The 26,520-nt window shown below is 43.2% G+C and overlaps 1 protein-coding gene across 7 annotated transcripts in view; it reads right to left on the minus strand.

Annotated features, from left to right (window-relative positions):
• Positions 1–26,520, minus strand: part of sh3pxd2aa (SH3 and PX domains 2Aa) — a 145,995-nt gene that overhangs the window by 48,840 nt on the left and 70,635 nt on the right. For 5 of the 7 annotated variants that reach the window (XM_037764130.1, XM_037764132.1, XM_037764126.1 and 2 more), the window contains 3 exons: positions 26,300–26,325; positions 9,358–9,402; positions 3,623–3,751 (listed from right to left, as the gene is read on the minus strand). In XM_037764130.1, the coding sequence (XP_037620058.1) occupies positions 3,623–3,751; positions 9,358–9,402; positions 26,300–26,325 (200 nt within the window). The remainder of the gene's footprint in view (positions 1–3,622; positions 3,752–9,357; positions 9,403–26,299; positions 26,326–26,520) is intronic. The other 2 variants (XM_037764128.1, XM_037764127.1) reach the window with 1 other exon arrangement.

Raw genomic sequence — 26,520 nt, forward strand, 5'->3', positions numbered from 1 at the left:
ACCCTAAGGCTATCACAACAGCTACAAAGTTGAATGTCCATACATTTGGCACCTAAAAAAAGCAACAAATAAGGTTGTCTATGCACATCCATTAATGTCCGTGCTCACTTTCCTTGCAAGATGAATAAAGCCTGACAGTAGACATCTTGATCCAGAACAAACTTGTGAACAAACCCAAACCCGACGTTCATTTTGATCTCAACTACACACCTGTAAAGTTTCGTGAAGAGCGTCTTGCACGGTTGTGACGCTATAGCGGACACAATATTTGTCCACAGACAGACGGACAGATATATGTGATAGGTCCCACTACAGTAGGTGTCTCCAGGACCACATTTTGCCATGATGACAAACATATAGACTCCTATGGTGAATACAATACCAGCATCGCTGTCGCGGCTGGTAAAAATTCAACATGCCTTTAAACACTTAACTTAATGGGATTTCTTAGGGTTGTAGCAGGCTCAGTTTTAAAGGTAGAATGAAGCCACTGGTATCATCAAACTAGAAAAACCTCAGGAATCCATCGGTACCAACTAAGTCATACTAGCTGGTCGTGAAGGAGGTTAAATAACGCACCAAACTTGCGCTAAATTTTAGCGAGGAAAAAACTGTCATGGCCATTTTCAAAGGGGTCCCCTTGACCTCTGACCTCCAGATATGTGAATGAAAATGGGTTCTATGGGTACCCACGAGTCTCCCCTTTACAGACATGCCCACTTTATGATAATCACATGCAGTTTGGGGCAAGTCATAGTCAAGTCAGCACACTGACACACTGACAGCTGTTGTTGCCTGTTGGGCTGCAGTTTGCCATGTTATGATTTGAGCATATTTTTTTTATGCTAAATGCAGTACCTATGAGGGTTTCTGGATTTGTTATTGTTTTGTGTTATAAATATATACATACATTTGCATAAGGCAGCACATTTGTCCACTCCCATGTTGATAAGAGTATTAAATACTTGACAAATCTCCCTTTAAGGTACATTTTGAACAGATAAAAAATGTGATTCATTTGCAATTAATCGTGATTAACTATGGACAATCAGGCGATTAACCGCAATTAAGTATTTTAATCGATTGACAGCCCTAATCTTAACCTTCCAGTCGTAATTGTAGTAGTAGTAGTAGTAGTAGTAGTGCTCTACGTGCCCCATCTGGTATTCCAAGAGCGATCTCAGAATGAGTCTGACAGAGGTCTGTGGCTTTTTGCCTCTCCTTAGTCCAACACACCATATAATTTAACTAGTCACATATGCAGATTTATTTTCTCCAGCTGGGACATTCCTCTCTCCAGACGCTCTATGGTTCCCATGTCCGAGGAGGAAGAACACCCGGACGAAGCCTCTACTCCTCTCTCAGGGACGAATCTGGCCTGTCCAACCCCCCCAACCCCTTGGTGCTTCATAAATCTCACTTTACTCGATAGCAGTTCCTAAATTGTAAGATACTTGTGCAAGGATACAAATTCACACACACACACACACACACACACACACACACAGGGGCATAACCACCCATGCAAACTCATCCACATACACGCCTCACACACACAGCTCATCATTTAACCATTTTTTCACTCTGACAATGGGTCTTCTTCTTGACACTGACTGTACAGTGAAACAGCTGGGTCTGCACTCCCAAGGTCAATAACTTCTCACAGGGGCAAAACAACAACATCCGACTCTGGAGTTGAACCCGTAATTATACGGGGTCAACCCTGCAGACACTTGGTTTGAAATATTCTGTGTTGGAATGAGGAACAGCACATTAATGCCATCTGTGCTCAATGTGTGGAGGAGGAAAATCTGCATTTGAAGGAAAAAAGCAAGTCAAATATGGATTTCAGCCTCGCTCGGAGGGGACTAAAAGACATCACGGTACCACGTTGACACCTACCGACTAGGATGTTAAGGAAAATGAGCTCTAATTAACAGCCGGACTGTCAGTGTGTCTCTACAGTGAAGAAAAGGAAAAGGGAATAAGCACGCGCAGAACAGGAGGCTGCAGTAAAGCCTTGGAAGCGGGAAGGGGGTTGTGGGATATTATAGGAGCTCTCAGATGTGTTTGTCTTGGCATAGCCTCCGAGTGATGTCATCGTCATCACCATCATCATCATGGCTGTTGCTCCACTTCTTTGGCCCAGTAAATGACGACAGCATGCGGATCAACCTCTTGGGCAAAAAGTTCCTCTGAGTTCAGAAGTTGCTCATATGGCCGTAAGTGCTTCGGTTGACGTCGAATTAAACATTCAAAATGAAGCTTTCAGATGAGGTTGGTCGAGCGGATGCTGTCAGGCTAGATATTCAGAAATGGGATCACGGAAGAAAGGCACAATTCTGAATATTCATTAAACGCGACATTCAATGATGCATGCGCCTCACTCCAAAGAGTTTCTGTTAATCAAAGTTTGCACGAAAGAAATGAATTTCCCCCCCTCAAGTCAAGAGTTAACAGGAACACTTGACATTTCAAAACCTCACAAACAAAGCTGAGAGGGGAGCCGGAAATTAAGACATCCACGTCCTTGAAGTCAATCTTGAGGAGACATCAACTTCCTTGAGTGCGGAGTTTGACCAAAAGCCACATCACAAAGGACATCATTTCCCCATGAGACTTCTTTACTCTGTCAAAACTTAATTAAACAATTATCTCATTTTCTGCTGACAAACTGGAAATGCGCCACGTGAATCATACACGGAGACGGCAAAATGACAAGCTGGTTCGAAAACCGACTAATTAAGGCGCGTAATCACTCAAAGATGTGTGAGCCGAGATATCGCAAAGAAAATGAATTCACGCGTGTAATGAGTTTGTAGATAAGAGCAGGGAGAACGGACGGGGACGCGGTGTGTTCGTGCCAAGCCTTTATGCTGAGCTCTCTTGAGTTGTGCAAGCTGCTGGCTGTCAGTGGCTGGAAAATCAAATCCAGGCTCTGGGATTGCTAAACAGAATTTGCACAGAGGGGGGGGGAGGCAAGGTGAAAAGTGAAGTGCAGCATCTCTTGGTGATGTAAATACTGTCAGTGTTTAGAAGCTGGTCGGCACTGTTCATACCGGGTGTTACTTTATCCACACGAATGTTACATTTACACCTTTGGCTCCCAGTTCAACCAATCAAACGTCTCAACCCCTCACTTTTAGAACGCTGAAAAACGACGGCATTCTTGTTGCGAAAGGCAAGAGACTGGCCTCCAGCCTTAACGCTGGCTGCTGCCAGCCAAACAGCACCTCCAGGTGGTGCCAAGCCCCAGCAAGGAGATCATGAGATTGGGAGAAAAAAGAGGGGAGAGACTGGGGGGAGAGCAGAGGAGCAGGAGAGGAGGCTGGAGAGGGGGACTCTTGCGGACAAAGAGGGATAGAAAAGGAGGGAGTCAAATGAAGAGGAGGGAGAGGGAGAGGTGCTGAGTGAGCATGTGAAGAATATGTTTATGCTACTGATGTGTACAGGAGATACAAACAGGAAGAAACAAACTAAATGTCAGGCAGTTCTTCCACGTTTTCATGTTGCTTTCCACTCAACATGTTAATAATGATAATGTTCTGTTATGGATCTAAGTGTGTTGTCAGTGTTCAAGAGAGACATGCTCGGCACATGAACAAAACAAGAATCCACTCACCGCTTTCGCTCTTCTCAATCACGTCTACCGTCTCGCCGGCCTTGAGGCTGATCTCCGAGTTCTCCTGCCTCTCGTAGTTGGCCACGGCCACGTACTGCTCCAGCACCATGGGCTCCGAGCTGTCAATCCCTGAGGGGAAGAAACAGGCTGTCAGCCACCTGCCCGCTGTGGCACCCCGCAATCGCCCCCTGCAACCGACTACACCGCTGCCGCTGTGCACCCGGTGCGCCGCCATCGGCCAACCCCCGCTCCCCGCCGCCGCCGTTCCTCCCTGACCAATCAGAACGCGAGCTCACGACTTGGCTGCATAGTCCCAAACGTCTAGCCATATAGCTGAGTCGACCCCCGGCCCCAACGGCTGAGGACCGAGGAGCATCGGAAGGTATCAAAACAAAAGGAGGGGACGGGATGAGAGTGTTTGCAGGGGCTGCATCTGGCAGAGCGGAGCCATGACCTGAACCAAACTTTAAGATCCAAAAAGAAGGGGAAGAGTGAGACATAAAAAAAAAAAAAGGAGAATTGGAGGAGCTGCTAATGGTTGGAGGGGAAGACTGGGGAGCGAATGAGTGGAAGAATGGTGAAGTTTCCCTGTGGAAAATCAACAGTGCGGTTGAGAGGAAAGGCCTCCCCTCCGCTGCCTTTGGGAGCCAGCCGTTGGACGGCGAGTCAGGAGGGGGGGTGAGCACACCAATCATGGTAGTCGGCACCGCTGGCCTTAAATAGAAACATATGAGTGGACTAGAGGGAAAGAGAGAGAGAGAGAGAGAGAGAGAGAGAGAGAGAGAGAAACAGGGAAGGAGGCTGGGTCCATGTTTATGTGAAACAAAAGAAGAAAGCGTTTCAGTTGGGGTTAGGCCACTATGTTTTCTCTCTCTCTCTCTCTGATGTTTAACCTTTTCAATGCCAGCAGTGATTTCATTTACTGACTTCACGTGGTGCCGCATATCTGATCTGAACCTCAGTGCCAGACACTCGTTATTGGCTTGTTTTGGCAGAGAGATGAGCCAAACAGATTACGCCTCACATCCTGTTGTGTTTTGTGTTTCAAACATCGAAACATTGATACAATAAGAAACAGAAGAACAAAAAAAAACACAGTCACATCTACGTATTTATATCCGTCCTGCAGTTTGTTAAACGGGTGAATCCAATTCATGATTCCTAACATGAGGTGGTGCAAAACATGTGGACAAATCATCAAATGAATTCAACCTACTCACCGAGCAGAACATTGATTATTTTAATGATTCACTGATGGAGTTCATGAACTCTGAATGACTTTTGTTTTTTAATAGATTATTCTGACAACATTAGTGCATGACAGCTGCAGTATAAGGTATAGGTAATGTATGGTTAATGTTAGGGATAACATTGTCAAAGAGCAACTCCACACCCCCCTTTTAGGTTCAACACGGCCTCTTCACACGAATGCAACATTTTTCCGAAGTTTCAGTGCCTTGTTATAAAATTTTACGTTCACCTAGAATTCATAGAACCGTAGTTACATGTGTAACTCTAGCTTCCACATCTGTACCAGCCGGTAACACTTCACTTTCAGTAGCTCAAAAACTCAAAAAAAATGAATTTTTAAAGGAATAGTTCAACAGATTGGGAAATACACTTATTTGTGTTCTTTTAGCAAATTAAGTGAAGAAGATCAATACAAGGCGATTAGCCTAGCATTAAGACTGGAATCAAAATTTACAAATATGCCTGAAAGCATCTCCAAAGCTCAGTAATTAATAGGGGTGTAAATCACAAGTTTCATCACAATACCGTATTATACTGATTCTTTAGGCATTCTTGTTGACATGACAAAGTCTACCAGGTGGCCATTTCGGTTCGATTCAATTCAGGGGCCTGCGATCAATATGAAACAATATCATATGCCCATTTAACACAATCAGTATTATATTAGGGCTGTCAATCGATTAAAATAGTTAATCACGATTAATCGTAAATTAATCGCACATTTTTTATTTGTTGAAAATGTACCTTAAAGGGAGATTTGTTAAGTATTTAATACTCTCATCAACATGGGAGTGCACAAATATGCTACTATATGCAAATATATGTATATATTTATGATTGGAAATCAATTAACAACAAAAAACATTGACAGATATGCAGCCCAACAGGCAACAACAGCTGTCAGTGTGTCAGTGAGCTGACTTGACTATGACTTGCCCCAAAACTGCATGTGATTATCATAAAGTGGGCACGTCTGTAAAGGGGAGACTCGTGGGTACCCATAGAACCCATTTACATTCATATATCTGGAGGTCAGAGGTCAAGGGACCCCTTTGAAAATGGCCATGCCAGTTTTTCCTCGCCAAAATTTAGTGTAAGTTTAGAGCATTATTTAACCTCCTTCATGACAAGCTAGTATGACATGGTTGGTACCGATGGATTCCTGAGGTTTTCTAGTTTCATATGTTGTCAGTATCTTCACTCTAGCTTTAAAACCGCTACAACCGAAAAACCGCAAGTTCTGTTAACACGTTAAAGGGACTGTTTGTAACTTTTTAAGCGTATAAATGTACCGGGTCGGGACACATGCGCGCTCACATATGCGCTCGCGTGTGGTCGCTGTACTCTGCTCCTCTGCCTGCTTGCCTTCACTCACACAGCACACGCGTTCTCGCTCCACCTCTAGACATGAACACGCGCTCACTCCACACTGCAGAAGAGTTAGTTTAGCTCTGAGAATATCTAGTGAATGTACAGCAGACGTTTGTGCAGAAATAAATGCTGCAGCTCCTCCAGACCAACAGAGGTTTCCCGTGTCTTGTGAATTGACGGGGCTCCGCAGAGAGAAACGTTATCGTCTCCGACCGGGTGCCGGTGTCTCCCCTGCGGGCGCAGTCGGGAGGCGATAATGTTTTTCTTCCTGCTCCAGCCCCGGCACCGACCCGCTTTTGCTAAAGCAGGAAAAGCCAACACTAGGATCAGCAGTGATTCATGGAGAGACCTTCGTCTGGTCAGCTAACATTACTGCCAAGCAGCTGAAATATAGAGTGATATTGTGCTTTTAGCTGACGTGTGTCGCCTCACTGTTTTGAGCGATGCTCGTTCATGTCTATGTAGAGCGAGCAAGCGCGAGCCCGACGCTGACTTTCGTTGACTTAACGGCCACAGGTGTCGCTGTTAACAAGCAATTCTGAAAGTTACAAATAGTCCCTTTAAAGAAATTAGTGGCGTTAAAACGAATTTGCGTTAACATTATTATTACGTTAACTTTGACAGCCCTGATTCATATCAACTCACAAAAGCAACTACGATATGATTTGACAATTTTATTAGTGGAGTCTGTAGTAAGGAGTCCTGCTTCGACGGAAATGGTGACACAGCAGTGAAAAGGGAATTTCAAAATAAAGGCAACTGATATTTTCACTTTGCATTGATGCTATTGGATCGTTGACCATTGAATCGATATATCGATTCGGATGAATGTGTCGTTACACCCTTAGTAATTAACATGTTGAATCTCTTTCGTTTAATCACAAACTGAATGTGCTGTAACTATTTCTTTGCGAACAATGAACAGGCACATTGAGGTTGCCAGGTGTCGTACCATCATGTCTGCACTATAGGTAGTGTGGGTAGACAGATAAACTACTGTTCATTAAGAGACTTTTTTCACTTTGTTGGTGTAGGCATATTTTTTAACCTTTGGATAGACCCAGGCCAGCTGTTGAGCTCAGAAATGGAGGACCGACTTGTTGATTTGCGGCAACAACACAAGTGTTTATTTAACATGTCTCCATGACTTCATCCATCCATCCATCCACCCATCATGAATTCTCAGTACAAAGTAGTGCAGAAACTAACTAATTCTTGCTGCCCGTCGTCCGCCATATTTGTTTACACTAAAGTCACGTTCGATGTCGAGAGATTTTGCGAGATTTCTGTTTTTGTTTTGTTTTGTTTTACTCATGTTGTTCATGAATGGAATCTGTTAGTGTGTGGTGTGCTATTTGGCCAAATCGTTGCTCTCAACACACCATAGGAACAAAACTGTTAAATGTAACAGAACATGTTGTCATGTGTGGGCTCTCACATTTTCAAAACCTGTTAAGATTTGAAAAATATTTTATTGTGGGCCAGCCTTGACTCTCAGAAAGAACGCAAATAACTTTGAACTGCACTAGCACTGATCGTCGGTCTGAGTCCGGATGTGAACCTTGGTTTTAGGTGACAAACAAGAATGCGTTTGCACGCCCATCGACCAACTTTAACTTTGGCTGCATCGACACCAATTGTGAATCCTGCAGTGCAGTTTTTGAATTGAGAAGTTAGTATCATACTTTGTCAGCAAATCTCTCCATCTTTCCACTTACGGCTGCATCTGAGACGGTGAATTCTCTGCCGTCAGCCTCTTTGTCATTCTGTAAATGAGATTGGACCTTGAACATGAGTTGTAGTGTAAAAGTTAAGCGGCGCAAATCCTGCACGTTAGATGCCACTGTCCTTTCAGATCTAAGAGAAGAATTCCCTGTTCACAGGAATGAGTACATCTAAGTACTATATCTTCACAGTGGCCTTGTAACATGTTTATGAGTGCAGTGCAACTCATGTACTGTATTTAAGCAGCCTGGAAGAATAACAAGTGGGCTAAAGCTTTTTGCGCAGTGCTTAAAACACGATTAAGCATCTCAACATGTTGTTACTCAAATAAACAGGCAGGGAACACCAGGGAACGCTCATAACTTTAGTTCCCCCACTGGTTGAGGCTGGGCATTCATCTCTGTCTCTCTTTAGCATTCTCCCAGGAGGCAAAATAAAGAAAAGGAACATATTGCGGAGAACGTAAGCAGACTATGTGGAGGGAGCAATCAAAGTCAGCCTGAGGTAATAAAGCAGCACAGATCCAGCTATTTAAACGCTTTATACTGTTGTAATGACGACCACGCCTTGTTGAGAAGAGCCATGAATCCCAAAGACCTGTTACATTCTGCCTTCAATAGTCCAATGATGTTATTATACATGAGATTTCTTGTTGAAATTAGGGGAGCGGTTTTCTTCAAAGTTCTATACACTCGAAATATGGTCATATTTTGTTGTTGTCCCTAACTCGTACTGACACACTGATAGCTCTACTGGATGGAAGCAACATATCTGTGTCTTTCTCCAACAATGCCTCAATTACAGTTCTCAAAGAACATTGGTTAAATGCTCACCAGATGGATGAATCTGTGACTGTACGTGTCAAAACGTGTGTTTAAATGTGCAGGAGAAAGAATGTCTTGGATGTTTATTTGCAACAGCGACAATTACGATTCTTCTTCTTCTCTCGACTCATCATTCCTATACACCCAAAGTTGAACGAGGTCACGGCGCAGGCAGCGATCTACGGCCGTGTTGCGGACAAATGTATAAAAAAACAGACTTGACACCTCATTTCAGTCCGAGGCGCTTGCTTTGCCACATGCAGACTTAAGGTCCGTGTTCTGGCCCCCCTGGCACTGTGCCCAGCTGTTTGTTGGCCAACCAGGCCTGCAGAGATGGATGGATGGATGGATGGACTGCAGAGAAAGAGAGAGGCTGACTTTGAGCAGACGGGTGGAAGGAGAGTGCTGATGACAGCGCATGCAAAGCAGATGTCGAGAGAAAGCTGAAGTGTGAAAAGAAATTGAAAAAAAAAAAAAAAAAGGCAAAAGAGGATGCAGCTGGCATGTCGCTCTCACAGTAGTGCATGCATATTCAACAATGTTGACATAGACACACAAGGCTACCTGAGGCCTCTTTCCTCGGGCTGTCTGTAAAGCCGTACATCCATACTGCAGACGAAAGAGAAGGAAGGAGAGAAGCAGAGAGAGATTATTCAGTTGGACAGCATGCAGAAGCAACAGTATGGTAAAGCACACCTTTATTACAACACAAAATATGAAGAGGCCGAGATAAATTGGATCCACAGTCTGGGCATCTGGGGGGGTGATGCACAAAGTCGTGGCCTGTGTTTTTAAGCTCAGTGTTTTCCTTCATGCTGAAGAGAGCATCTGAGGACTGGCAAATGTTTTGGTACTGTATATTACAAACACCCTCAACTAAAACCCTCCCTCCTTTGGACTGGCTCGCTCCATTTCTTCCATCCCTCTATCTGGACCTCCTGGAATGCCTGAGGTGGGCGTCAGCCACTTCTAAAGTCATTCCTGACTCCCCAACCTCCCTTCCTCAAAGAAACATCTCAGCCCGCCCCAACCAGGAAATTTAGGCATCAGAGAAGACAGGGACAGAGGAGGTGGTGACCAAAATTTGGGGTGAAAGCTACCCTCATCAAGGAAACCATGATTTTAAAGCTTGATTTGGGACCAAAATGATATTCTAGCGGCTTGTCAATTTGTCCTGGAAGTGAGCCAGCATTAGGGCTGCAGCACTGCAACAGACAGCAAGAAACAGGCCATAATAATATGGAGGAACTGGATCAAGACCTGCCCTGCAAGCTACTGAGAACAAGAAGGAATGTCCTTTACAACACTACAAGAAATGTCCATCACCATTTACTGTCAGGCAGCAACTTCCGGGTCTGAAAAGTGAAGCCAATGCTGAAGAGCCTTAAACCTGCATTCTTTCTAACAGCCAGCAGGGGGCGACTCCTCTGGTTGCTAAAAGAAGTCTGGTTGTATAGAAGTCTATGAGAAAATGAGCCTACTTCTCACTTGATTTATTACCTCAGTAAACATTGTAAAAATTAGTTTATGGTCTCAATCACTAGTTTCAAGTCTTCTTCAATACAGCATGATGTTTATTTAGTAAATTATGGTCCCATTTAGAGTCAAATACACGATAAAGCTAAAGGGGATGCTTTAGGGCGTGGCTACCTTCGGATGGATAGGTCGCTACCACGGCGTTGTCCGGTCTGGGTGTTGTCCATGTTTTTGTCTTACAACTTCACAGTGTGTTTTCAGTTCATGAAAGTTAATTGTAACATTTTTGTCACCTAAAACTGTCGTATTCAGTGTTCGGTTGTACTTAGCGCTACCCTTTTGTGTCACTTCTGTTTGCAAAAAAACCCAAGATGGCGACGGCCAAAATGCCAAAATGGTGACGGATAAAAACAAAAAAAGGCGACGGCAAAAATGCCAAACTAGGGGCTTCAAAACCATAGTCCAAATACCAATGGGTGACGTTACGGTGACTATGTACAGTACGTCCACTTCTCTTATACAGTCTATACCAGTGGTTTCCAACTTATTTTCACTGAAGCCCCCTCTATTTGTATTTAAGAAAAGTTGAGCCCCTCCACCCCACCACCAAAGTGAAAATGTTGTTTTTGAAAGGCTCAACGCCAACAAATATGGATTGGAGCAGAATATTTTGTTTAAAACACGTTGCGAATTTTGTTAATGATTACATCTATCTCTTCAAATAAATGTTGACTTTTGGACCTTACTACGCTCTGGAGTTATTGTAAATGTTTGAATCACACAAGTCTGAAATAATTCTACACAGCCACCTCTGGCATCTAATTCTACAGGTAGTAAAATATTAATACTATTAGTGTAGCCTGATCTTTATCTGACACTCTGCAGAAATACTGGGTTTAAACAGAACGTGGCCTATTAAGAAGCAAAAACACTTTTAAAATTGTTTTACATACAGACTTTTTAAAAAAGAAAAATACCCAGAAAGTGTGTTATTATGATTTTAGTTATACTAATGTTGACAACCTCAGAGCAGATACATTCTGGCACACCCCCTGTGACCTTTGGTGCAACTACTGTAAGGGGAGCCTGGACCCCAGGTTGGGAACCATTGGTCTATATTGTATGCTTGCATTTGGTCTTAAAATCATATTTTGCTTAACTTTTTGCATAAATAAGTAAAATAAGAGAATATTTGCATCAACTCTGTTTTATGTGTGGAAATCAGTGAAAATCTTTCACCCTACAGGCATTTAACAAAAGTGAAATCGGAGCTTAAATGTCTGCAGACGTATATGGACATGGGAGGCTCTCCTTCAACCAAACTTCAAACTGGATGCTCCAAACACACCATAACGAAATCAGTCAATTGTAGACACCTATTAAAGCTGCATTAAACTGAAACTAGTCGAAAAAAGGGTCAAAACAATATTACTCTGCTTCTTCTTTTCTAAGTTGTGCTGCATCACTCACTCCCATCCAGCCAGTCCCACCATTCTTCATCCCATACAACCCGTCACTCACCATCTACCCCAGATATACAGTATGCACATTCACACCCCCCTACCCATTTAGGATTTTTCCAGGAAGAATAAAGTTCCAAACAATAATATTGAAAGTTGGCATTGAAAGCTTGGTCAGATTCTTAGGCTTGTGTATTAGGGCTGTGTATTGGCAAGAATCTGGCAATATGATACGTATCACGATACAGGGGTCACGATTCAATATATTGGGATACTGTAAGTAAGGTGATATATTAAAAAATGTTTAACCTAATTTTAGGAAAACTGTCAAAGTATAAAGAACACCACCATATGCATCAAATTTTAGTTAAATTTTTTTTACAATTTTTCATGCAATCTGAACAGCAGGATCTGCATTTGCCTTCATCACAGTCTCTGTAACATTAAACATCACAGCACTACTTTGAGACGGCGCATATCTTTACAAATGAAATAAAGCATTGACTTAGTCAATCTTTGCATGTAAACTATTATTAATTAAAAATTGATACTGCGTTTTTGAGAATCAATACAGTATCACAAAACATAATATCACGATATTCAATATTTTCGATATTTTCTTACACGCCTACTGTGTGTGTGTGTGTGTGTGTGTGTGTGTGTGTGTGTATTCTTTAATCAAATAGAAATGCAGCCCTCTATGGGTGCAGCAGCTGAGCTATGAATTGCTGGAAAACAATGTGAGACGTGGGCAGTGATTCAGAGGTCTGAACACTTAACCCACTTCAAAACATATCTTCCTATTTCTCTTCAACTCGTTACTTTTGTTCAACTATGACCCATTTCAGTGACATCTTTGCCGAGTCAAACTCAACATTGTCGCTACAACAAATTTTCTATATATGTACTATAAGCTTTATATTAATGCAACCATACAGTATTCATAAAAAAACGTGTTGTGTTTCTGAACAAGACCTTGTAACACCAAGTTTTCAATCAAATTGGAGGTTTATGGCCTTTAATAAGTGAATCTTGTTTTATCACCCTATATTCAAAACCCGTGGAAAATGTTCAAAATGTAACAATCTAAAAAATACGCTGGTTTCCTAAATCATCAACTCATCTTTTTGAAGAGACCAAGTATTTATACTTAACAATCCCCGGTGAGCGCTGCCCCTGTTGTGAAGCTGACGGCTCCTCTCCGTTGACTCACGTGAGATAATAAAAGCCAAATCCCCTCTCGCTATCCACCAGAGCCTCGAGGAGCTTTGCTGGATTGATGTTGGCCCCAGAGGGAGGGGTACGGGCTGGTCCCAGGTCAGGCGGGGTCAAACCCTGCTCACTAACGCCCTACCGTGATTATTACCCACCCGGCTGCTCTCAGTGTAGCGCTCAACATCTGATTGATATTAACTCCACTCCGGGCCCTCCATGCTAACCCACTCCCCCTCCATACAAATACACACACACACACACACACACACACACACACACATACGGATACTTAATTCCTTTCAGGTTTGGGTGATGACGCCACAGACCAGCAGAGCCAGCAGTGTTTTCTCTGTCCCTTTGCTGCTCTGGGTAATTTTCCTAGAATTCTGACCCCAAATGTCTCCATTACTCTGCAATTGAGGGTCTATGGACGGTGATAAATGGCATCTCTGAAATCCTGCTTTCTAGATTTGGTTTGGAGGGCTTATTAGCCATCTATCTTGTTTTTCTGTCGACTTAGTAGATTGTGTGTTTTGAAAGAAAGGTTCCTGTTGCCGACATCACCGTACACCCCCCCCCCCTTCCCCCCTCCCCCCCTTCCCTTCCGACAAACCACAGTCCATCAACAAGCTAGGACCAGTGGCCTGAGGGCTATAAGAAGTGAAGTGTCTGTTGCATAAAAGCTTTGGAGATCACACAAACTAGTTGATGCTGAAACCTTAAAGATACACTCCCTGCTTTTGATATACTGCCCCAAAACTCAAACTCGCTGTTGATGGCTGTGAACTGAGTTGAATCTCTACGTAGCCTGGTTTGTTCCCCTCAAATCAATATTTTAGCCCTAAAACGACTAAATCATACTCTCAGATGACTTCATTTGTCCCCAACCTTCTCTCTTGTGTATGGCAGCTATACGCCTTCACCATGTCTAATCAATTTAAGGGATATCACAAATAACATCACATTGTGTTTAATAGACACATCTTAAAGCAGCAGTGGGTAGAAATGAAGCAAATATGATTAAAAAAAGTAATTTTTATGACAGTAGTGCATGAGACCGGTAATCAGAAAAAAATCATGTTCTTCTGTGTCCTCCGGTGTCCTCGGGTTCTCCTAACGGCATCTGCAAGATTTCACAGACCGGAGGAAAACAACCAATCAGAGCTGATCTGGAGTCTGCCGTCTGTCAATCACTCACGAACTCCGACCAAAAGGTCAAACTAGGCAGCGCTGATCAAATATGAATCAATATTCCGTTACTGTAATGCCTATTTCTCTCCTCAAATGTTTTCAGAATCATCTTGTAGTGCACGGTTTAGCTGTAAAATGAGAACATTTGTGCTCCGGCAGATATCAAGATTGTCTGTTATGTTTTGTTTATCAAATTTTTTAAATGTGACTCATCGGTATTGTCAGTCCGGTGAGTCATGTGAGCTAGTCACCTGAGTCATTTAGTATCATCAGCCATGTGAGTCACGTGAGTCACTAGCCGGTGAAGTTAACGTCAACTACCACTGTCTCCTAATCCTAAGTGGTTGTGTTCATGTGAAAACGGAAGTTTATTTTGAAAGGACACTACGCATGTAAAGAGCGTATATTGACACACCGTCCTTGGTCCGTCCGAAACTAACGCAAGAGGGGTACCCCGTGTGTCGGTCTCTGATGCCCAGGGGCACCGACCAAGTTGCGGTATTCGACGAGTTGGGAGTGGGAATGTGTTGGCTAAAAATGTCCCTCACTGACATTTACTGGACTCCACAACTTTCAAAACATCAGTAACACTGATGCAGTGCCCGTTCACGGCGTGGCCGTTCGGAGAGTGTGCCCGTTCAGAACGGGCCGACAGGGAAGTGAAGAAGAGTTCGGTTGTAGAAGAGTTCAGTTGTAACGTTAGTATATCCAGCATCCAGCAGCAAAAGTGACCTGCAGTCAGTGAGCTGTGGCCTGTAAAGCCCCGCTACAGACAACAAGCTTGACTCGGTCCGCAGAGCCCCGAAGCCCCGCCCCCCGCTGCTGCACAGAGCGCTGTTTGCTTGTTTATTCAAAGTTTATTAATACTGAACATGTCCCATGTCCAAATTTCCCCAACTTTGACACTGCAAGTCCTTGGGTCATTAGCGATACAGCCGCCAGGTGTGAAGTAGATCAAATGAACGTCTCTCTCGAGATATGCGAAGGACACACGTACATGCAGACAGACAGAGACTCCTTGCTTTACAGTTAGAAGAAGGGAGACAGCCTGTGGCTTCGAGGGTGTTATGGGACACTGTAACAACATCAGGGGGTGTGTCTTTAAAGAGTGTGAGAGATACAGAGAATGAAAAGCAAGGCTGAAAGAGTGGGGAGAGGTGAAGATAGAGAAGTAGAGACATCTTTCACTGCACGCTCCAAATTACAATGTTTCATGTGAGTGGAGGACACACATGAGATCAACATTATGTATTCAGTGTCAACCCCTGATCTCTAGAAAAAAAAAAAAAAACAGGGAGAAAGTAGGCTACATTTTGAACCTTATGAACCTTATGAATAGGTAAACAACTTACTTCAGTCCAACGGGGCTTATTGGCTTGGGTAACATACGTTTACATTACGAACTAACTGAGAATTAAAAACATAAATATGGTCCTCTCTCTAAGTTCCATGGTGGAGAGGAGGTTGTGTTGCTCTGGCTCTATCTATCTGGCGTGGAGAAGAGGTCGTGTTGCTTTGGCTCTATCTATTCGGCGTGGAGAGGAGGTTGTGTTGCTCTGGCTCTATCTATCTGGCGTGGAGAGGAGGTCGTGTTGCTCTGGCTCTATCTATTCAGCGTGGAGAGGTGGTCGTGTTGCTCTGGCATGGAGAGATGGTTGTGTTGCTCTGGCTCTATCTACCTGCCCTGGAGAGGAGGTTGTGTTGCTCTGGCTCTATCTATCTGCCGTGGAGAGGAGGTTGTGTTGCTCTGGCTCTATCTACCTGCCCTGGAGAGGAGGTTGTGTTGCTCTGGCTCTATCTATCTGCCGTGGAGAGGAGGTTGTGTTGCTCTGGCTCTATCTATTCAGCGTGGAGAGGTGGTCGTGTTGCTCTGGCTCTATCTATCTGGCGTGGAGAGGAGGTTGTGTTGCTCTGGCTCTACCTATCTGGCGTGGAGAGGAGGTTTTTTTTTTGGTTACGTTTTTCCTTATCCGATAAGAGGGTCGTACTGTAAAGGTCAGAGGGTGTTGTATCCTGTACAGATTGTAAAGCCCCTGGAGGCAAATTTGTGATTTGTGATTTTGGGCTATACAAATAAAATTGACTTGACTTAAACAAATTATGGTAAAACATCCAGACTGAACCTCCAACCTCATGATGGCACTCCCTGCATGTCCTCCACACAGCTAGATGTAGCCGCTGCCACCACACAGTCAGGAGCTTAAATGATAAGCCCCTTGTCACCTGACACCCAAGACAAAGGCGACCAATAACAAATTACAGCTAACCAGTATTGATTCGACACTCCGTAAAAAGCGCAGCGGGGCCGAGAGTGACACCGACGCTAACAATGTCAAACCACAGGCAGAAGCTAACTAGTATCGATACAGTGTTTAGCGAGAGGAGGAGAGAGAACAACAGAGACAAGGCGATTCATCCCTGACTGTGACACAAACATTTGCGGTGACAAATGACATTTGTGTGCAAACAGAGCGGTATGGCGGGAAGAGGGGGGGGGTTGGCGACGGTTGACAGGCCCTTTGCTTTAGCCTTGACACAATGGTGGCAAAATATGGCCGTGAGCAAAGACAAACAGTTCCCCAACCGGTCTGAGAGAGTGACATGGCGTGGGACCGCTGGCTTAAGGGTGAGGTCAAATCACATCACAGGCCACATCTGTTTCACGGTGAGGACTGTCACATCTTGGCCGTCAAAAACGCTCTCTGCTTCCTGCTCTCTCACTTTAAACATCACCCTCCCTCAGATTTAACGGAGACCAGCCACAGAGACACAACACCGTCACTCCCCGGGGGAAGAACTCTAACTGCTCCGTCATGTTGAGATTGCGATGCCTCATACCGCTATAAAGCTGGAAAAGATCATTTTTTTCAGCCTAAATCAATCCTACCTTTACTGTATCTTCAACATTGATCTGATGAGAGTGTGACATTATTATTGCAGCAACTGAGTGCTCAGTGTGATGTTAAATGTGTAAAAGTCAACATAGAGAAGGGTTTTATAAGCCGTGGGCGGTATATTCCAATGAGTTTCCATGTGACATAAGGGGAGCCACATCTGAATGGCTTGTTGAATCACATTTTTTCTGATCTAAGCAGCCCACAACAAACTGACCGGGTCGTCTTATCTCACAGTTTGTGGGTTGGTTGCCGCTCCAGATACCCAAATGTATGTGCACAAGCACTGAGAGAGTGAGTTTTTCATGATATGTCACCCTAATGGGTAATACGCTAACAGCTTTGATTATATGGTAGCAAATGAACAGGAGCAACCTCACTGAGTGGATGCTCTGTTTCCTGTGAATAGTGGATGGTGAAAGGGTTGTAATGGTTACCAAACACTCTCAACGAGAAGCGTTCGAAAAACATCTCAGAAAAGAAAAAGAAAACAGCATAAATACAGCGATGGAACACTATAACCTTCCCTTTATAGGGTGTAATCTACTTTAGTCACCACCTCTGCATATAACAAATACAATATATGTATGAAAAAATACAGACTATTTGGTTTAATGGAAATCTAGATTTGTTTGATAATGTTGATAACACCGTTTTAAGCTCTTTGCAAGAATAAACCACAGGAGAAATGCAACCCTGTCTCCTACAAAATGACATTCCCATACAACTAAACTGCAATTACGTTTTGAGGGAAACATATTTTCGATCTATACGGTCTCAGTTTTAAAACGCAACAAAACTACTTGGTTAGGTTTAGTAAAAACAAAAACATCATGACTACACTTGTTACGTTATTAAGTAACAGATGTAAATTAACCCTCTGAGACCCACAAGAGACCATTTTTTGTTGTTTTTAGGGGGGGTAAAGGGGGTCTTTAGAGTAGATAGCAGGTCAACAGTAGATGTCACATAGAAGTGGTGTACATCATCTGAAAGCTGGGAACCTGAGGATTCATTTGATTAATTTGCTCAGCACTGTGTGTCAAATTGCTCTAGTCATGAATCAGTAATAAACATGAATTAATTAATGATTTATTTAAAATGAATTGTAAAAGTGTATAAAGGTTTAGAACATCATAATGGAAGTATATGATAGTCATTCCCATATTCTTTTATGTCTCATTAGTTGTTGCAGCAATTTTTGGGTTGATACCATTTGTTACACAGAATTGGTGGTAAATATTTAGCAATTTTTTCCATTTGAGAATTGATAAAAATTATCAATAATCCCCCTCAAAATACCACATTAAGACACCCAAAACTGCCTGTGATTATCATAAAGTGGGCATGTCCGTAAAGAGGAGACTCGTGGGTACCCATAGAACCCATTTTCATTCACATATCTGGAGGTCAGAGGTCAAGGGACCCTTCTGAAAATGGCCATGCCAGTTTTTCCTCGCTAAATTGATGTGATGAGAGTATACTATTATTACTGCTGCAATTGAGTGCTGAGTGTGATGTTAAATGTGTAAAAGTTATTCCTATATGCAGGCAGGTAATGGAAGGTGTAAGTGTCATATAAATGTGTCTATTGGAGCTCCTGATGGTACAAGCAAGATCCTAATTAGCACGGACAGTTTAAGAGATTAACACAAACTGTCCCTGTCCACTAAACCTACACATGTAAAAACACACACACACATTAAGACACAGCCCTCCTCCGTGTAAACACGAGTGGCCATTCCGACGTCAGTCTGAAATCTTATCCATTGCGCCACGTAAACAAACAGGCTCCTGTCAGACAGTCTCAACCCCCGTGGCCTCTGCAGCCCAAACAGCACCCCCCTCCGTTCCCTCTAAATCTGGCCCTCACAAGGAGGAGTACGAGCTCCATCTGCACTCTGCAGAGCAAAGGGGGGAGTACAGAGCTGAGACCCCGGAAAAAAACACAATCCACGTCTGACATCTACGTCCCCCCGCTAACTTGAGGTGAGATGAATCAGTGTTTGGTTTCTTTTGGGAGGCACCAAAAAAACAGTCATCTTTTATAGTTCAAATTATTAAATGGAATGACTTGTGTTTTTTTTTTAACTGCACTGTAAAACATGTCATACTGTGTCTTTTATTAGAGGGGATGACATGCAACATGCAACAAAGGTCCTTAAAGGGACTGTTTGTAACTTTTTACCTTATAAATCATTGCGGGTCGGTGTCCCATGCGCACTTGCGTGTGGCTACGCTGTTCAGACTCAGACTCCAACACAAACTACACGGAAGCACCAAAACCGCAAAGTGATATCTAGTGAAGCCCGTCTTGCAAAACAATGTTGGCCGCGGTCGGAGGACGCGGGGGAGACCGTAGCTTTGGTCTCCAAGGCCGGAGTCTCTGCTGTACTCTGCTCCTCTGCCTGCCTGCCTTCCCTCACACACCGTGCTCGTTATCACTCTCTCGCCCCACCTCTCACGTGCATGCACGCACACTACACACTGCAGAAGAGTTAGTTTAGCTCTGAGAATATCTAGAGAATGTACAGTGGACGTTTGTGCAGAAATAACTGCTGCAGCTCCTCCAGACCAACAGAGGTTTCCCGTGTCTTGTGAAGTGACGGGGCTCCGCAGCGAGAAACGTTATCGTCTCCGACCAAAACTCCGGTGTCTCCCCTGTTCCCTCCGGCAGCGGGCGGGAGGCTGAGGCAGGAAAAGCCAACACTAGGATCAGCATTGATTCATGGAGAGACCTTCGTCTGGTCAGCTAACATTACTGCCAAGCAGCTGAAATATAGAGTGATATTGTGGTTTTAGCTGACGTGTGTCGCCTCACTGTTTTGAGCGATGCTCGTTCAAGTCTATGTAGAGCGAGCACAAGCGGGAGCGTAAGCAACAGGATGCTGACTTTCGTTGACTTAACGGCCACAGGTGTCGCTGTTAACAAGCAATTTCTGATTCTTACAAACAGTCCCTTTAAAATGAAAATCCTGTATATGCGATGGCATTAGGCCTTTATTAGAGGGGATGACATGCAACATGCATTAAAGGTCCCTAAATGGACTCAAAGTGGATAATTGCAGTTGCATGGTGTGAATCTCATCCACTAGAGCGACCCAAACGTTTCTTTGGCTGGACCGCAGAGGGCCAGCTCTACAAACGCAAAAGTCTGTCACTAAGTGACTGACTGATGAAGTTACACGATTGGTCGGCCAAGTGTTGGAGTTTCCTCGTTGGCCGTTGCTCTTTCAAAATGAAAAGGCGGGGACAGTCCTTTGTTTACGTTTTCAGGGGGTCAGCAGTTCCACTCACCTGTGCGAGTGACCGCCTCGCTGCAGCATTGGACGCTTGATGGTCGGCCACTAGACACAAGGAACTAGGATTGGACGAACGCTTTCCCTCGTGGCAAAGAGTATCAATATACGTTCTTTGCTCGTGGGCTGCTGCTCCCAGCTTTCAAACCGGAACCAACATGGCGGTTCGTTTGGAAACTGTCTTCTCTTATATCACGAAAACAGTTCATCGAAATGTGTTTCTGAAATCGGCAACGGTTAGTTTAAACGTTTCTAGGGAGTTTCGAGAGGTGGCGAGTGGCGTCGGACGCCCCTGATTTGCATAAAGTAGCCTAGACCTCAACTTCATGAAAATGAGGAGCGGCCAATGTGACACCCCGTCTCTCGAATCGTGCTGCAACGCTACCAGAATGCATTGCATGCTGTTTACATAGACAATGAATGGGAAGTACCATTACTGGATTTAACATTATCGACATGACCACTGACTATTCGTGTAACAATTTAGCCACAAATTCACAGACTGACCATACAAGGTCCAGCCATATCTACTCGGTTCTGACTGAGTCTTGTTCCAATTTGCTGCTCTCATTTACAGACTTATTACACAATATTGAGTCACAAATACCTAGTTCACATGTGTTGTTCAAAACATCCTCAGTTTCTTCCATGAAGTGCTCTGGTGCAGTGGAAGTGATGCATTTATTCTTGCAGCATCGACAACATTAACAGAAGAACAGAAGGCCAGATGTCGAAAGCAGCAATAGTTATCATGGCAGAACAGACCAAATAAAACGCCACTTAGAGAAACAGTTCAACATTCGGGAAGTACACTTAATCGCATTCTTTACTAAAGAAAAGCTCTTTACTAAAGCTCTTTACTTTACTAAACAACTGTCTGTGGTGTTAGGGGGCGTTAGTGTGTCCGTCCATCCAGCACGTCTCTGTAGTGTCTCCGGCTACAATGTGAGTTGCCAGATACAGTCGGTGAACAGGTTTTGGTATGGATTTCTTTACAGGCACGATGGTACCAAACTTGGCAACCTCACAGTGACAACAAGACGAAACTCAAGAGGCACACAGTTCCTGTTCAAAGCTGTTAGTTACCAAGAAATAGTTACGTCACATAACTCCCCCTAAAATCACAAACTGTCATTTCTACACTTCTGTCTATGTACAAATGAAACAAACAAGAAACAATGCGTGAATGTGTGAGCTTTAGAGGTGCTGGTAGACGTTGTTTTTTTTCTTTAAAAAGTGCGATGTTAGCTGCTCTCCACTGGAAATAAGTGAATATGTTTTCTTTAAATTAACATTTTGAAAAAAAGATGTCCCAGCACTGGAGTGGACACACAGTTTGAACAACACTGAACAGTGAAAGGAAAAAGAAGATTTAAAGGGGACATATCATGCTCGTTTACAGGGTCGTAATTGTATTTTGGGGTACTACTAGAACATGTTTACATGGTTTAATGTTCAAAAAACATGTTATTTTTCTCATGCTGTCTGTCTGAATATACCTGTATTTACCTTCTGTCTGAAACGCTCCGTTTTAATGCCCGTCTCTTTAAGACCCCCTCCCGAAAAAAAAAACAGTCTGCTCTGATTGGTGAACATTTGCAAAGGTAGTTCTCCAGCTGTGGGCAATATATTCTAATGAGCCTGTATGTGACATAGGAAGGGGAGCCACATCTGAATGGCTTGTTGAATCACATGTTTTCTGATCTAAGCAGCCCACAACAAACTGACTGGGTCGTCTTATTTCACAGTTTGTGGGTAGGTAGCCGCTCCAGATACCCAAATGTATGTGCACAAGCACTGAGAGAGTGAGTTTTTCATGATATGTCACCCTAATGGGTAATACGCTAACAGCTTTGATTATATGGTAGAAAATGAACAGGAGCAACCTCACTGAGTGGATGCTTTGTTTTCTGTGAATAGTGGATGGTGAAAGGGTTGTAATGGTTACCAAACACTCTCAACGAGAAGCGTTCGAAAACATCTCAGAAAAGAAAAAGAAAAGACCATAAATACAGCAATGGAACACTATAACCTTCCCTTAATAGGGTGTAATCTACTTTATGAAACAGTCACCACCTCTACATATTCATCACATATCACATAAATAAAATAAAATATATGTATGAAAAAACACAGATTATGTTTATGGAAATCTAGATTTGTTTGATAATGTTGATAACACTGTTTTAATCTCTTTGCAAGAATAAAACCACAGGAGAAATGTAACCCTGTCTCCTACAAAGTGACATTCCCATACAACTAAACTGCATTCCCAATTACGTTTTGAGGGAAGCACATTTTCTCCTGAATTACAGTCGTAGTTTTAAACACAACGTGGTTAACGTTGTAAATTTAAACAAAACGGAAAAATGCATCAAAAGTACTTGGTTAGGTCCAGTGAAATAATCATCATGGTTTGGCTTAAAATGACTATTTGCTGTACTTAATTGTTGCGATATTAAAGGTCCCATATCATGCTCATTTTCAGGTTCATACTTGTATTTCGTGTTTCTACTAGAACATGTTTACATGCTGTAATGTTACAAAAAACACATTATTTTTCTCATACTGTCTGCCTGAATATGCCTGTATTTACCTTCTTTCAGAAATGCTCCGTTTTAATGCATTTCAATGGAATTGCAACGGAATTGCGTTGCTAGGCAACAGTTTGGGTCCATGTTTACTTCCTGTCAGCTGATGTTATTTACATACACTGCAACAGGAAATAAACTGGGACACATTTAGAATGTTTACGTCTAAAACCATGTAATGGTCTAAATATTGTATATTTGTGACATCACAAATGGACAGAAATCCTAACGGCTTATTTCAAATGCACAATTTCTGAATACGGGCTGTGTGTATTTCTCCGTATATTGAGCGTTTTGATAGTTTAACAGTATTTATATAGCACTTAAACCTGCTTTATAATATAAAAGACCTGAAAATCTCACTTTTTACAAATATGGGACCTTTTAAAGGGACAGTGTAGGATTTGGCAACATCTAGTGCAGTGGTTGCAGATTACAACCATCAAAGCCGTGGTGACGCCGTTCGCCTCGCTCAGAGGCCGTCCTTACCATAATAACACTACTTTAGGAGCAACGGAAGTCAGACGGTGGCTGGCGGTACCACGGTTTTGCACTCTGCGGCTCACGTTACCGCAGTTTCACAAAAAGAGTTTTGTTTGTCCATTCTGGGCTACTGTAGAAACATGGCAGAGCAACATGGAGGACTCCGTGAAGAGGACCCGCTCCCTATATATATGAAGGGCTCATTCTAAGCTAACGAAAACACAACAATTCTTAGTATCAGGTGATAGTACACTAATGAAAACATAGTTGTGAATATTATATTCCATTTCTGTTTATAGTTCCCCCAAAATGTTACACACTGTTCCTTTAAGCTACGGACGTAAATAAAAATAAGTGAACCTTGACTTTTAGTTTCACTCGGGACACGAACAGCAGCCTCCTGGGTGAAAGTCCTGTGTTTGTTTGACCTACCCATCCACTCACCGCCTCCCTAAGCGGACTTCCACGGACCATAATTACAAACGCGTTTTGTGATACATCAAAAACAAACATAATCCACGAAACGTGACTCACAATGCAGTTTGTTGTATGAGAACGTAGTTTTTAGGATACAGGGCTGGAGAAATGGAGTGCAGAGGGCACCACATTGAGAGAATTGGACATATTTGTGTCCTGGTGTTCATTCAGTTTCCACTCAGAAATATTAAAGATGTTATGTAACCGCCCCAAAGTTTTAAAAATAGATAACCCCTTGCCATGCTGACTGACTTCATGTTACTTCAGGTCATAGTAGAGATCACTGGGTCAGTGGAGTGGCGTCCAACTGGGCAACATCCCAAAGGTTTAGGTTGGCTGACGCAAAGGATATGTAAACCACCTGTTTCAAAGCATAATGCGCTACACGAAGGGGATGTAGGAAAAAAAAAAAAAAAAAACATGAGCTGGCTTATCTGCAGCAACAATCAGCTTCTAACAAATCAAATCACTTTGAGGAATGCGGATGTAATTGAATTGGTAGTGAGCTTCCTTCTGGAGGGTCACACAGCTCCTGTACTTTAAAGTCCAAAAATAAACTCACCATCAATTTCAAGAGTTGTTTACTTGAAGGAAGTTATTCAAAACTAATAGAATATCAAGATATTTCCATTCCCAAACACAACCTATAAGCTACTTAAATATCCAGACAAGGTAGTGTAGTCTGTAGCAAGAGAATCATATTCTCCATCAACCACAAGCTATTTCCTGCATTTTCTCTTCAATAATTCATAAGAGGTATGACTGACATTTCCCCTAAGTTTCCTCTCTCAGTCTACCTAGCCATAAAAACACAGGGTTCCAAGACGCATATATTAGTGACTCACATGTGCCAATGCTTTTGCTAAGCAGCTATACTGACGCTAATACCCTCTAAGAGCCATACATTTGCTAAGATGGCTGATGATTGGATGAATAGTCTTATGTTGGCTTGTTGGCTTGTGCCTCTGAATTCACATGTTGGATACAGTGGAAAGGTTCAGGAACATGATCGTAGTTGTATATTCTACTGAATTACATGTCATCCAATGGAATTAGTGCAGCTATTGTTGACCTCTTACCAGTGTCCGAAATTCACTTTTTGACTCACCGGTCAAGGGGACTGGTAGATGGCAAAAAAAAATCCACCGGCCAAGCATATTTTTTTTACCAGCTAAAATAATAAATTGCATTTTTTGTGTCACATATACATTTGTTTCAGTACATTTCATAATGTTAGTTCTTCATGGTTTTCTCCTGCAACTTGATTGGAAGCTGTTGGATTGGTTCAAACAAAATGGATCTGTGCAATGAAGTGTAAGATAATGAAATGCAAGTCCCAATAACATAAAAAAACAACACTATTTTTCGGTGGTTCAGCAATAAAGATAGACAGAAATTCAGTTTGTCCAGTTCAGTTTTCCCCCCACGAGTAAATCCTCTTCCAAAACAAATCAATAAAGGATCTCTCAAAAAGTAAATAAAGCCAACATCTCCGACGCTGTCGGAGTTAGCCTGGGCCGTTGTTGTCGCTAGCTTCGGGGCTAACCCCCTTCACTTTAATCAGCAGGTAGCAAGACACGGGAACTTGGCTTGGGTCTTGAGGAGTTGTAGCATTTATTCACCGACAAACATCCTAAACTGTACGCACACGACACTGCTACGTTCAAAGCTATAACATCACTGCTAACTTCATTCTCTCTCTCTCTTGACCGCACACTTGCTAACATTAAGCACACGGTGCGTGTGTGTGTGTGTCAAACTCCAACACACAGAGAGCAGAGGACGGAAGCGGTACACCCGTAAATGACACCAAAACATGGCAGAGACTCTCAGTGTAACCGAGCGTGTGACAGTGTGGTGGATAGCCTCCTGAGATTTACTCGCTAAACGGAAAATCTATCTGCAAAGCCCCTTACAAGCACATACCTTCAAAGGTATCCCTGTTAAAATCCATCTTTCTTATTGAATTATTGAGAATACTAAACATGTGTCACACAAAAAGCTTCGCCGAGGACTTCAGCTGAAGACTCAGAGGCAAACAATCTTTCAAACGTCCCAGCTGCCACATCAGAGAACAATGCTTTCTCTTGACAAAACATACGTTAATGACATCGCAAAGAACTATCAGGCGATTGTTAAAGCCCCACCCTGGACTGCGAGGCAAATCTACAGCCAGACGGAGAGGAGGCTTGACAGCTTTTTGAACCCACCCCAAAGCACACAGTCGACAGCAAGTCGGCTTTCTGCAGCGGGACAAGTAAACAAACAGCACACTGACATCACATGGTTAACAGACAAGTCGCAGGGAGAGCTGAAGAGTCGTACGTCATGCGGCATCACTCGGATCTCAAGGAGCAGTTTTATTAAGAGCAACAAGTTGAAAGAGGAAGTTAGCTAGTGAAGGAAAACAGGTGACTTACCCGACTTGCGCTTGGAGCCATAGTCCCTGAGGGAGAAGCAACACAAGAGAGACATGGTTAGTGACAGCAGATGCCGCTCGGGTCAACAACAAAGCATGTGGTCACCGCATGTGGACTGTGACGCTCCTAAACGACTTGACTCACGCAGAAACACATGCATGCAATCGGCTTTAGCACACTACCCAATGCATGTGTTTGAGGGAGAGAGAGAGAGAGGCGGA

The sequence above is a fragment of the Sebastes umbrosus genome, chromosome 3 (genome assembly GCF_015220745.1).
Source record: "Sebastes umbrosus isolate fSebUmb1 chromosome 3, fSebUmb1.pri, whole genome shotgun sequence".
In the NCBI taxonomy this organism is placed as follows: domain Eukaryota; kingdom Metazoa; phylum Chordata; class Actinopteri; order Perciformes; family Sebastidae; genus Sebastes; species Sebastes umbrosus.